This window comes from Alnus glutinosa, chromosome 14 (genome assembly GCF_958979055.1).
Source record: "Alnus glutinosa chromosome 14, dhAlnGlut1.1, whole genome shotgun sequence".
Lineage (NCBI taxonomy): Eukaryota > Viridiplantae > Streptophyta > Magnoliopsida > Fagales > Betulaceae > Alnus > Alnus glutinosa.
Genome location: NC_084899.1, coordinates 9649041 through 9662820, shown reverse-complemented (window position 1 = coordinate 9662820; position 13780 = coordinate 9649041). Strand labels below are relative to the sequence as shown.

General features: G+C 36.2%; 2 protein-coding genes across 3 annotated transcripts; one reads left to right on the top strand and one right to left on the bottom strand.

The window, feature by feature from the left end:
- The first annotated feature begins 3971 nt into the window (after positions 1–3971).
- Positions 3972–6892, top strand: LOC133857048 (uncharacterized). The gene is made up of 4 exons (XM_062292153.1): positions 3972–4091; positions 4181–4316; positions 6104–6150; positions 6243–6892. The coding sequence occupies exons 2-4, from the start codon at positions 4197–4199 to the stop codon at positions 6571–6573; spliced, it is 498 nt and encodes a 165-aa protein (XP_062148137.1). The 5' UTR covers positions 3972–4091; positions 4181–4196; the 3' UTR covers positions 6574–6892.
- A 535-nt stretch (positions 6893–7427) lies between these two features.
- On the bottom strand, positions 7428–10311 carry LOC133857047 (triphosphate tunnel metalloenzyme 3). 2 transcript variants are annotated; one of them, XM_062292151.1, is made up of 2 exons: positions 9260–10306; positions 7428–7639 (listed from the first exon to the last, which is right to left on the bottom strand). In XM_062292151.1, coding segments are annotated over exons 1-2 (597 nt in total). In that variant the 5' UTR covers positions 9856–10306; the 3' UTR covers positions 7428–7638. The 2 variants fall into 2 exon arrangements, with proteins under 2 accessions (XP_062148135.1, XP_062148136.1); XM_062292152.1 differs by lacking the exon at positions 7428–7639 and having other exon boundaries at positions 9259–10311.
- Between the last annotated feature and the right edge of the window lie 3469 nt (positions 10312–13780).

Sequence of the window (13780 nt, the reverse complement as noted above, 5' to 3'; positions counted from 1 at the left end):
TTTGAGATACTAACAAATTCAAATTTTAAAAAAAGATTTTTAAAACGATATATAGGATACGATTACGATACTAACAAATTTATATTTGAAAAACAAATTTGAGATACTAACAAATATGCTCTCTCTATATATAGGATCCGAGTCTACCAAACTTTATTATCGTTTGCTCCTTCACTTAGAAATTTAGTTTTAACCATGATGAAGAAAGATTTATTTGCAGCCATATTCTTCATCATTTTCTCAGTCTCATTCACATGTTTGACTACAAACATGCCTCGTGCTTATGCCAAGGATGTTAATGGTTCACATCATGTTCCTCCGAATGACGGCCCAGGCTCACACAATTTCTTTACTTGGTTCAAGCAATGCTTTTCAGTCCTGGACGACACAATAAAAACATGTGTTCGCCAGAATCTCGATTCCTTTGTCGCCCTCAAAGGAGAGAAAGTCCACGTAAACTCAACATGCTGTGGGGTTGTTAAAGAATATTATGATGATTGCGCTTCTAAATCTGTACTTTTTGAACCTGAAATGTTGTTTATCGGTTGGTTGATGGGTAGTTGTGGTCACCAGAAGAAGGCTTCTCCATCGCTAGCATTGGGCAACCAGCCGCCGTCGGCTTTCAAGCCGCCTGCACTGAAGCTGCCTAAAGTTTTCGATGGTGGTTTTATCGGCGGCTGTCGGGAAGGCTCCGGAGTTACGTACCGCTGTTGGAGAGGAGTAGATAATGTTTACCAGACTTGCTGCGTACTCAAACGATTTAAGGGCGTCCGTTGTGACAATGGAAAGCCCTACGACAGTGTCAAAGAACTTTGTTGTAACTATGATCAGCAAAAAGAAGGACGACCCGTACTCAACAAATGCTTTATGCTTCAAAATGCAAGTTATGTGGGTTCATTAGGTTAAAGTGGTGGGTTTTTTTTATTTACAGTTTCAAGTCAGCCATGCATGAATGGCTGTTGGTGTCGTTAGTTGGTAGGAAATAAAATGTCGTTTAGGTTATGAGCATGTTTCGTTGTCGTTTAAGTTTGAGTGTCTCGTTTGTTGTTGAATTAGGTTTGTTTTTCCAAGCTGTGCTTAGATCATTTGGCTTGTAAGGCCATTGGATTCTTTGCCTTGCATGTTAATTAATTCTCTGTTATTGCAGTTTTTTTCCTTTCTATTTGTTGTTGAGTTTATGATTTTATAATCAGTTTGTCGTTAAAGTATGATTAAATTTTATCTATTCTTATCAGCTTAAACTTTTGAGATAAATGATGATTTAAGATGTATGGTATCATAATAGAGGTTGAGTTCGAACTCCGTCTCTCTCATTTACCTCATTTTGGATTGATAATTTTCGTGAGACATTTTGTTTAAATTATCTGTACAAGGTGTTGATGCAATCAACCATGGAACACACAATCCTTTCTTGTTTCCTCAGGACAAACAGAAAATTTACACATTTGATTAACTGAATTGCTTTTGAGGAACATCTTTCTTGTTACAATGTGCCTTTTAATCAAGCTAGGCTGCAGCCATGTTGTGTAGTTGCTCTTTAGTCTGATACTGATTCAATCTCCTTTAATCTGAATGAAATGTTTATGTTTTGCAACTAGCCTAATATTGTATATTTATTTCTTTAATAATTATCTAAATGGTTTTCCACATCTTTGATCATTTTCTTGGATGTAAGGTTATACCGAAAAAGAAGGAAAACAAGTACCAAAGTGAATATATGCAACAAAATTCTTTTTTTATTGGCATGATCATTAAAAGCTTCAGATTTAGATTTAGGGTGCGTTTGAAATTGCGATTTTAAATTAAATCATATAACATAAATCGTTTGGAATTGCGTTTTTAAAAATTGTGATTTGAATACGCAGAAAATCTGCTCTTTTAAATTGCAGGTAAGAACTATGGTGTTTTTTTGAAAACGCAGAATTTTAAATGCTAAACTGCGATTTTGCCAAACGTTTAACTGTGTTTTTAAAAATTGCACATTTTTAAATCGTTATTTTGAATAGAAAATTTTGAAATCGCAAACCCAAACGAGCCCTTAATGAATAGTCTATGAAATTAATTTCAAAGCAAAGAGTACTGTTATTTTAATCGGACTGACGTGACATATTTCAAAAATAAAGATGATCACTCGTATAAGAAAACCTTGAAGACCTATTCTCATGGGATCGATAACACAAGCTAATTATAATTAGTCATCTAAACCATGCATTGTAGTTGATAATGTTGTTTGTATTTCAAATGTTTACATGCAGTTGGTGGAGCCAACAAATTGAACTGAATGATTCTTTGTTTGAATTGTTATTATCCTTTCTTTTCTGATTTTTCCCTTGTTTTTATCTACTCAAATTTCTTTCTATATCCTTTTCTAGTTTCGAAATTTCTCCATTAAAGATAGCCATTTTTCTAATTTAATTCATTCAATTGACCTTCTTTTTCCTCAGCCATATCCAATCTCACCTAATTCTTACCACCAAAAAAAAAAGGAAAAAAAAAAAAAAAGAAAAGAAAAGAAAAGGAAAGCTTTTCACTATTAATTGTAGCCAAGAGGATTGCAAATTGAAAGAATGTTATGAACTTATCCTTCATATTTAAATTAAAAAACTAGGTATAGATATATCAAAACCTACAATACTTCTGATCGAAGTTGCAATTCATTACCAATAAAAATCATGGCACATCTCTCCATTTAAAGTAAAATGGAGATTAACTGGTTATGATCCAAATTAAATTTTATACTATTTGATGGTATATATATTATTTACGTTGTCACGTCATTTGAAATTTTTAAATGATGTAGTATCATGTATATCGTTAAATCTTGTAAAAATCTAATCTGGATTTTGAAATAGTTCGTCCCCATTTCAAGTGAAATTGATGGTATTTATTTTGGATATAAATTAGCTAATAAATTGTCGAGTGTCATTTAGCAATATGAGAAACATATGTGATTTTAATGAGATGTGTTATTTGTACACACTTTTACGCACACTCACAATTGTTGTGGGACCTATGTTACCATGTATATTGAAACATTTTGGTAATTTGAGAGCTAGATTTTAAGCATTGATAGTTCGTGGGACTACTTGCAAAACAACTGACAGTTTTTAGGGGGCTAAACTATAATTTCCCCTTTCTTTTCTTTTTTTTTTTTTTTTTTTTTTTTTTTTTTTAACAATAACTATTGGGTACTAGCACATCAGCCAAATGAGAGTACGATAGAAGAATAATATGTGGTATTACTCTTTAGTTTTACATCTTGAGTTCAAAAATAGAACATCAAATAAGATGTGTTCAATGAATAGGATTCTACTAGTTTATTTGGGTGTTCGATTTTTTAAAATTAGAATTCAATTCTTATTTGATGTGCTAATTTCGAGGTTTGACTTTGTGAGATAAAATTAGAAAAAGTTGAACAAAATATGATTTATTTTTAAAAAATGTATAAACAGAATCATATTTGCTTTTGAAATTATGGTTGCCAAACCAACGAGCATTATTTTTTTTATTTATTTTTTAAAAAAATGCATTAATATTAATTTTATATACAATTTTAAATTCTGGCTCATTTAAAATGGAGAAATCCTATTGGTTTAGGTTGAGCCAGCATAAATGCCATTGGATTCTTGAAGTTTGCTAAACTTCGATGTGCCCTATCCTATGAAAATGACAAGTATCTGAAGGAAGACTATCATTCCCTACATCGTAGACTACTTCAGATACCTACAACCTGCCACTCATCTCAATATTAGATGACACATGGAAAGACTTCATTGGCTTATGAAACTTATATTTTGAATCTAATGACACTAGATCCAAAGCCTCCATCCAGTCTAGAAGAAATTTTTTTACTATAGACACACCAATTTTTGCTACATTCACTCCATCTCATGCGAAAAGTCCAATAATATTTCTTACAGTTTCGTGGAAGAAAAGATCTTATTACTTTTTTGAAATAAAATATTTACTCACAAATCACAATTCTCAAAAACCCTAACCGGACCAAACCCTGGGGTTTACCCTAACCGGACCAAACACAATCCCAGAGACCAATCGCTTTCTGTCTCTGAGCCTTTTTTCAATTTTCAGACGTATTTCTCTCTCTCTCTCTGTCTCTCTCTCTCTCTCACGCTCTGTGCAATTTTTTTTTTCTCTGATTTTTTTAGGGTATTTTTTTTAGAGTGACATTGGGGGCAATGGAGATGGTGGGCCTGAGCTCTGTGGAGAGGACCATGTGGGTGTGCTCTGTTGTGGAAGCTATGGTGGTGGAGACTGTTCTTGCTGCTGGAAAGTCTCTTGCTTGCCTTCTCATGGCGGTATAGCTTTTCTCAACCTAATTATTCCAGAAATATTGATCTATTTTTTTTCTTAAGATAGTTGAAAATTTCATGCGTTGTTGTAATTTTGGGGTTAATTTGCTCTTGAAGCTTATGGATTTTGCTGTCATACTAAGGTTTTCCCTTTATTTACTTATATTATTCTCTATTCTTTTGTATGTTCCTTTTTTTTTTTCTTTTTTTGTGGGGGGAGCAAACAGTCCTTTAGTTTTTTTAGTTCTTGTGGGCTGGATCATTATTAAAACATGCCTTTCTTGTTTAATCTGCATATAGCGTTGTACATTGGGCGTTTTTGGTAACAAAAGGATGTGCTTTAGTTAGTGAGGTTGTTTTGACTGAATGTCAGGGCACAGCTCTTTTCCCCTAATTATTGCTTGACAACAACTGAACAAGGGTTTGTTGAGAAATTATTTTTCTTAATCGGGTGTGGATATTGTTTTAAATTTTTTTTTATTATTTTGTTCTGGCTGTAGTGGAACTACCTGAATTGTTTGTGATATGAATCCTGAACTTACTTAAAAAGTGTTGGAGTTTGGGGGTTTTGTGCATCTTTGTGCTTGGTTTTCTGCATAAACATGGCATTCTATTTAATGCATTATGTTTATTTTTGGCTAATGGAGAATTATATACTTATACTATCCTGCATTTGTATAATCTTATTGCTCGCAACCACGTTGAACCATTCTGCTTTCAAAATGTATGCTTATGGTTACAGTTTTCTTGTGTTATTGCTCTATAGGCCCTATGTCTTGTATTTTAGTTGGTTTAGCATAGAGTACTTTATTCTTTGATCCTCTTTCCCGATTTTAACAATCCTCCCCAGTTGGTTTAGTCTTTTCTATTGCTGTCTGCTTTATATATAAAATATATTAACCCCAAGGGGTTGGCTCAAGTGGTAAGGGCCTTGGTCTTTGTGGTAGTCCCATGAGGTCTAAGTTTCGAATCTCCTTGGGTGTAAACAATTTCTTGGGGCCAGCTCACCAACGAAGCCAGAGTATTACCCGATCCGTATGGAGGGGGCGTTTTACACAGGTTCAAAGTTTACTTGACAGGGGTGGGTATATATATATATATATATATATATATTAAGTATCACATTGATGTGGTGTTGCCCCTTGTTCATCAAATGTACAAAAATTAAAAAGTTGTGATCTTATATCTTTTGGCAACAAATAGGAAGGGCATCGAAAGAAAAGTGCAGGTCTATGAGTTGGACAATTAATTTTTATTGGGTGTTGCACCAAGTGTCATGGCTAATAAGAGAAATTCATGCACTTTTTTCTGTACAAAACATCAAACGAATTTGTTATCACCCTTTAAGCTTCTAAGACAACAAATGAGCATCTACCTCTATGATTTTTGTTTGCAAAATGAGCATATCTGATACTATCTTGAGCTTTGGTTAGTTGATTTGTTCTAGTGCTCTTACTTATCAAGAATAAAAAGATTTGTTGTAGTGCTTTGTGTGGTTTCCTATGTAGGGTATTGTTTTTGTTTCTTTTGTTTTTTGTTGGCCTGTCAGCTGTTAAGGCAGCGGTCTCCTTGATGTTTTGTTAGGAGTCAGCTGCCTCCTTTTATTGGTCTCAATTTTTTTTAAATACTATCATTCGTACAAAAAATAAATAAATTTGAGATACATGTAAAAGCCCTCGTTCTATAGATAAGCCCTCGGGTGGATGATATGAACGAAATCTGGTGGTATTTGTTTGTTTGGTTTATGCATCTTTGAATGGACTGTCTCACCAACACTAGTTAAGGTTTTTCAGACAGGATCGCTCAGTGAATCACCAAAATTGACTGCAATGGATGAAAGGTAATGCTAGTCTTCTTTGCGTCATGTACTTGTAATATGGGCTTTTGTGGGAAACTAAAATTGAGTTTGTGGGTGTTACTTCTTGTCTGCAGGTTTCCTTTAGAAGAACTTCGCAGAAGGCGACGCCCTGATCTGGAGAACAAAGATGCCAGTGAAACAGAGGATGATGAGGATGATGAAGACGATGATGATGTTAATGATCAGGAGGATGATGCAGGCGATGAGGACTTCTCAGGTGAAGGAGAGGATGAAGGAGATCCTGAGGATGATCCCGTAGCCAATGGTGATGGAGGTAGTGATGATGAGGATGACGATGAAGATGATGATGATGGTGACGATGAAGACGAGGATGAGGATGGGGAGGAAGAGGAAGAAGAGGAGGAAGAAGAGGTTCCCCAGCCACCTACAAAGAAGAGGAAGTGAGAATGTACGTGGATATTTTTGCTTCCTCATTCTAGTTAGAAGTTTGGAGTATGGAGGGAAAATTCAGCTAGTCAGTCTGCCTAGTGCGTAGTGTAGGATTTACCAGTCCAGTTCTTAGTGGAACATTTGTTCTGGTCTTGATTATGTTGTTGATTGTTGTTATTATTAATTAGTATTAGTATTAGTGTTATCTACATTGTTCCCCCTTGTGGAATTAATGGCTATTCATGTACAATTAGTGATTGGAATTTTCATCCGGGTGTTCTATTCTGGATGAGTAAATATCATATTGCTACTGGATTTTGTTTGCTGGATAGAATGGTGCTCAGTCAACCTGTTCTGCCTTGGGAGAAACCTGATGCATTTTCTTTTCAGAAAGATCTAACCAGAGATCCTGTTTAGCATCGTTTCAGTTGAAAATTTAGTCACAGGCGGCTAACTCAGTATTTCAGTGTAGGTGATAAATAATCTTTTCTGGCTTTACTGGTCATGTCAAAACAAGTAGATCCGCGCAATGTTTCAAAAACACTTTCAGCAAGAAAAAACAAAAACTATTACCAAAAACACTTTTTTAGCAACTCAACCAAGCTGCAAGTTGTTTGAGCCACCAATTCATTTAGCAAATGATATCAGGACTCTTTGCTGATCCTGCACGTAAACATGCAGGTATTCAATCTTATACAATGTGGACTTTGGCAATGCGAATAAAAATCATTTATTGTAACTTAACCTTAAGAGGTGATTGTTTAGTATCTTCTCTTCTATTTCATCTTTTTTCCTTAAAACATTTCAAGTTGCATTGGTTGGTCCCTAAATATAGGGTAAAAGAAAACACTCAAATCAAACAAAGAAAGTTGGTAAATCTGGCCACGAGGTTTATAAGATAGTAGTTTAACATAAGAAAAAAAATGGCCTTCTTGCAAACTTTAGAGGCTTATTTATACGGGACACAACATTTGGTGGTAAGATGCTTGATAACTGACAAGGGAATCTGACTATAACCCTAGCATCAACACCAGGACATCTTTCACATCAATGGCGTCTGATAATCATTGCCTGGGATAACCTGCAAAATAAATGTATAAATAATATCTGTAAAGCCAATCAAAATTTCAAACGTAAGATTTACATATGAGTGAGATCGATAGCCGGAGCAATTAGATTAGGGAGAAGCATCAACTTTGCAATTAACATAGCAAAACTTAGTTTCAATCATGGAATATTAGTTTCCACCATCAAGGCGATAGATCACTTAGAGATGGTACATTTGTAATGACATAAAGTATTAGTCACATCTGCGCTATCATTCAAAAAAGACTAATCAAGTTGCCATTAGAACTCTCTAAAGACCACTTACAACACTTAATCTCACCTAACAAGAAACCAATGTGAAATTTAGCACTCATGAGCTCCTTTATAATCATCTTCCCATGTTGGACTAACTTTTTGAGGTCTCATAACACTAATGTCAAGTCTATTGTCCTGCTCTTTCTCCATAGGTAAACAAAAGTACAAAACAAGCAAACACCACAATCCTTTTCTCATTACCATTTCAATTAGCACATATACAGAGAAATAAAATGAGTTAGTTCATTAAGATAAACATTTTAAACATAGTAGGGTTTCTAGTCGCAATACTAGCACTCAGGTTCCACTAGGTTTCTTGCATGATAAACATTAGTCAAGAGAAGGGTTTGATGCCTTTGTTGTCTGCCAATTCTGTAGGGAAGATTAGATAACCAGGAATAAGGCCAGACAGTGTCAATCATTATCAAGGGTTAATTTGATCAAGAACCTTGATGACAAGGGAGAGAAATGCATACAAAAACGTGATAAATAAAGGCTGACAAACTAAAGTAGTTGAAAACATTGAACACTTCTTGTTGCCTAAGTCTTGATAAGCTGATGCAGGCTCGGTTACAAGAATGGAATACACTTGTAAGTACCAAAACTATAGCCAAGCAAGTCTGCAAGGCCTTAAAGGCTGTTTTTTTTTTGATAAGTGCAAGGCCTTAAAGGCTGTTAAAACTAGAATTTGAATGGGTTCACACGAAAGCTCTAAGATCAGCACTAAACTAAGGAATGCATCCATTTGTATTTGTGAAAACGACTGAACATGAAAGCAAATATAAATGTTACTTATAGTTTACTGTATCACCGTCATATTCACAAAATAGGAATGTTGACTCTGCTTGTATATTACAACATAATCCATTTGCAAAACAAATAGCATCAAATTGGATTACAACTGCAAATGAGAATCAATTGACAAAAACAGCTAATAACTTTGGAACAAAGCCCACGTAGAACTAAAGGTGGAATAATTAGGTTCAGCGAACAAACAGCTCAAGGATAATGGGTCACAAGACCAAAGATGAGAACTTCAAAAACATAGTCATAAATAAAATAGACTACAATCATGAAAGATGACAATCACAGCATTCAAGGTTTCAAATGAAGATCACATAACAGAAAAGACTAGACCAACTGTTATTCAGTTTACTTCGGCAGGTTATACTCAGCTAAACTCAACAAACTATTTGGAGTCTGCTTCCATGTTCACAAGATAATAAACGAATGCCCACAAATACATTCAGTAGGAACACAAATATTGCCAATTTCACATCCAATACCATCCAAACAAACAGCAAATTAATAAAAGATAATAAAAAAGAAAAATACTCACTAAGGCAGCTTTCCGGAGCGAAAAATGGCGAATTTGGATTTCTCCGAGTAGGAATAGGGGATACCATTGTCCTTAAGAAACTCCTCGAGCAGTTGCTTGGCGTCCTCAGGATTAGTGCTCTCACACTCAATCTCATACAGAGTTCCAAACCCAAAATCAGTCTCGTCCAACTCCAATTTCAGACCCTTCCACTCGTACACTTGCCTCACATTCCCAAACCCTCCCAGCCCCACAAACCCCAGCGCCCCAAACTCCTCCCTCGCTCTCCCCAAAACCCTCGACTCCACGCCGCTCAGCTTCCCCGGCTCCGCCACGCAATCGCGCCCGATCGACGGCTCCAGTTCCTCCTCGTCCTCCTCCACGCGGCTCACGCCGTCAACGAGCACGGCCTTGGCCTTGAGAGTCACGACGCAGCGCGGGTGGTTGTCGGAGAATCTGAGGCGGAGGGTGGCTTGGTTCGCCGAGAGCTCTCCGGCCGAGCCATCGAAGAAGCAATTCTCCTGGCGGTGGGTTTTGACGTGGAATGGGGCCAGAACATCGGTGACGCGACGGTGGGCCACCGCGTCTGGAAGCCGTAGCTTAACCTCCACCTCCATGAATCAGTCGATTCTTCGATTCACAAGAAACTAAAGAAGAAGAAGAAGAAGAATAGTATTTATTTATAAGGCTATATATGTTGAGAGGATTTTAGGTTTTCTATTGGGAGGAGAGGCCGAGGCGGTGGGAGATGGAGGGGTCTTTGGGGCGGCGGTCGAGTTGGTGGAGGAGAGCGGCGGCGGCGGCGTTGGTCGTGGTGGTGGTGGCCGCGTTGGTCGTGGTGGTGGTGGCCGTGTGTTTGCGGGCTTCCTCGAGTTCGTCCTTGTCTTCGATTTGGACTTGGATCTTGGTGGGCTTTCTTCTCAGCATTTCGGAGACGTCTGATTCTCACTCACTCGCTCAGCAGTCGGCACTGATGGAAGCAATGGCATATCCTCGCCGTCGCCGATGTGATCTCAGATTATGGTTCCCACAACCTATATATGAGCATTTCTCTTTTCTCTAACGAAAATGAATTGAATATTAAAATAAGAAAGAACTAAAAAATAAGGGTAAGTTTATAATAAATCCTTAAGTACTTCCAATTTTTTTTAATTTTAGGGTTAAATACCTATTTGCCCCATGTGTTTTACGACTTATATTTTTTATCCTTTTAATTTTACTTTTAATCAAATTTGGTACTTGTGGTATATAAAAAGACGGAAATGATACCTCTGTCAAATTTTCCGTCCAAAACTAACGTCCAGCCACGTCATCCTACAGGTGTCGGCGTACATGCGCGACACCTGTCCCAGTAGCACACCTCAGCGCTAATGTGGCTACCATTTTTTTTTTTTTTTTAATTTTAATGATTTCTTTTATATATATATATTAAAAAAAAAATCTGGGGTGGCTGCCACCCCTATTTTGGCCAAAGGAGTGGCTGAGCCACCGTCTAGGTACAATTTCTGATACTTATTCAAACCACATGGAGCACATCATGAAATTTATAAAACCACAGGGGTATATATTGGAAAAAAAAAATTGAGTTTAAGTAACAAACATTTGGTCATTTTTTGGGTTATATCAATTAGCCACACATATAATTTTGTGTTTCCAATTATTACACATGACTGATTGTGTTTTTTTTTTTGTTTTTTATTTTTTTATTTTTTATGAAGGGTTCAATTCTTGTCAACATGTTATTTTGATACATATCAGGCATACATGTTACTTTTGATTCAAAACAAGCATACCAAATATACCAAATATTATTTGTGTATAAAATACCATTTGTGATATAATTACAAAACTAAAGTACTATTTCTGGTACTTATTAAAACCACATGGGGTACATCATAAAATGTATAAAACCACAGGGGTATATATTGGGAAAAAAAATTGTGGTTTTTAATTTTAAGGTTTTTTTTTTAAAAAAATAAAATAAAATAAAATAAAATTCTAGGGGTGGCTGCCACATGAGGGTAGCCGGCCACCCCCATTTTGGCCAAGGGGGGTGGCTAGGCCAGCTCCAGACCGGCCGGTCTGGGGGTGGCCGAACCACCCCCGTGGGCCACGGGGGTGGTTTGGCCACCCCCAAGGGCCAAAACCTTATATATATAAAAAAGAAATCATTAAAATAATAATAAAAAAAATGGTAACCACATCAGCGCTGAAGTGTGCCACGGGGACAGGTAAAGCGCATGTACGTCGACACCTGTAGGATGACATGGCTGGACGTTAGTTTTGGACGGGAAATTAGACAGAGATACTATTTCCGTCTTTCCATATACCATAGGTACCAAATTTGATAAAAAGTAAAATTGAGGGGGCAAAAAATAAAAGTCGTAAAGCACATGGGTGTATAGGCTATTTAACCATTAATTTTAAATATTTACTCCTTAACTTTTTTGCGTTTTTGAATTGGGTCATTTCTGTTCATTTTCCATCTAATTTTGTTAACTCCGTTTGGCTGAGTCACCGGTTAGCCATGTAAGCATCAACAACTAAGCCTAAAAGCGACACAGTTTCAATATTTCCTTATTTTTTTAATAATTTTATTTAAAAATAAAAAATAATAAAAATGAAGAAAAAAAATGGATGGTTTAGCAACCCCCTCGGCCGGTTTGGGGTTGCCGAACCACCCCACTCCACGGCAAAAAAAAAAATAAAATTAATGGGTTTAAGTGCTTGGGGGTGGGCCACGGGGGTGGTTCGGCCACCCCCAATGGCCAAACCCTATAAAAAAAATTTAGGGTTTGTCCATGGGGTGGTCGAACCCTCTAAAATTTTTTTAGGGTTTGCCCATGGGGGTGGTTCGGCCACCCCTAAGGGCCAAACCCTCTAAAAAAATTTTAGGGGTTGCCAGCCTGGGGGTGGCCGAACCACCCCGTGGCATTTTTTGTTTCCTTTTTTTCAATTTTTTCAATTTTTTTATTATTTTTAATACAATTATTAAAAAAATTGAAACGACATCGTTTTAAGCTTAAGTGTCGATGCTGACGTGGCCAAACGGTGACTCAGCCAAACGGAGTTAACAAAATTGGATGGAAAATGCACGAAAGGACTCAATTCAAAAACGCGAAAAAGTTAAGAAGTAAATGTTTAAAAGTAAAACGTGAGGGACCATTTTCAAATCGCGCGTCGACTCAAGGATTTATTATACATTTACCCAAAAAAAAATTGAAATAATTTGTCAGTTATTTGGACTCTTGCAAAAGAGAAAAAGAAAAACATCAAAATTATATCATGTAGACATACTTAATTGTCAATGCTTCCAAAATTACCAATTGTGTCAATATCCTTCCTTAAACTACCAAAATGTCAGTGTCCACCCTAAGACCAACAAAGAGACAAAAAAATTACTTTAAATTTTTTTCAATAAGACAAAAATGTCTTAATAAATTTAAAAGAAAAACTAAAACTAAAAAAAAAAAAAAAAAAAAAAAAAAAAATAAAAACTAAAACAAATTAAAAAAAAAAAAAACTAAAATAAAGAAAATAAAGAAAAAACTAAAAAAAAAAAACATTAAAAGAAAAACGAAAAAGAACGAAAATAAAATAATAAAAAAACAAACGAAAAATAACTAAAAAATTATAAAACAATTTTTTTTTTTTTTTTTTTTTTTAAAAAAACATACGAAAAAAAACTAGTTTTTATTTTTTTTATAACTTTTTGCTATTTTATATTTTTTTAGTTTTTTCTTTTAAATTTTAATAATTTTATGAAGGGTATTTTTGTCATTAGGGGAGACATTGACATTTTTTTGATAGTTTAGGTGAGAACATTGACACAATTGGTTGTTTGAGGGGACATTGACAATGAGGTGTGTTAGTATTTTATGTTAGCTACATTCTGGATGACAAAAACACTTTATGTAATGGTTGCAATTTAAACAGGATGATCGGTTTCTATTTAGAGTCTTTATGTAATATGAACAGTGTTCATTTCATGCCGTGTGTATGGTCACAAGTTTCTAGAAGATGTCCATGAAGATTCCATGCAATTTCTAAGTCAGAACAGGCGATTTCTGTGTAACCGTCCGGACGAGCCTTTGAAGGCGTCCGGACGCCCCGCAGTGTCTAGAAGCTTTAGCGTTGAAGACATCCGGACGCTAGGTCGAGCTTCTCCAGTTTCTACACGGAGTTGGATTTCAAGTTTAGACACGGATCGGGAAACAGCAACCATCCAGACTAAAGGGCAACACTGTCCGGACGCATTTCAGGCTTCTAGGAAGATTTCTGCACACGTCTCAGTGTTTTTATCATAACTCTCTGCTCAAGTATCGGATTGAGACGAAATTGGTGTTGTTGGAAAGTTAAGAAAAAATTATACAACTTGAATGTCCGGACAGAAAGAGAGAAGCATCCGGACGTCCTGCAGAAATTCGAGAAATTTCATAATTCCTTTTCAGACACGGTCGTAGAAGACCGTCCGGACGAGACTAACTTTGGTCCGGACACTCGACAGTCAGAGTCCGAATTTGTGCAGATTTAGGGGTTCTT

What these genes read in the sequence shown, in the direction of transcription:
- LOC133857048 (XM_062292153.1), top strand. Translation starts at nt 4,197, where the DNA reads ATGGAGATGGTGGGCCTGAGCTCTGTGGAGAGGACCATGTGGGTGTGC. An exon ending in TTGCTTGCCTTCTCATGGCG is followed by an intron (nt 4,317 to 6,103) that starts GTATAGCTTTTC and finishes AAGGTTTTTCAG; the next exon opens with ACAGGATCGCTCAGTGAATC. An exon ending in TTGACTGCAATGGATGAAAG is followed by an intron (nt 6,151 to 6,242) that starts GTAATGCTAGTC and finishes TCTTGTCTGCAG; the next exon opens with GTTTCCTTTAGAAGAACTTC.
- LOC133857047 (XM_062292152.1), bottom strand. Translation starts at nt 9,855, where the DNA reads ATGGAGGTGGAGGTTAAGCTACGGCTTCCAGACGCGGTGGCCCACCGT.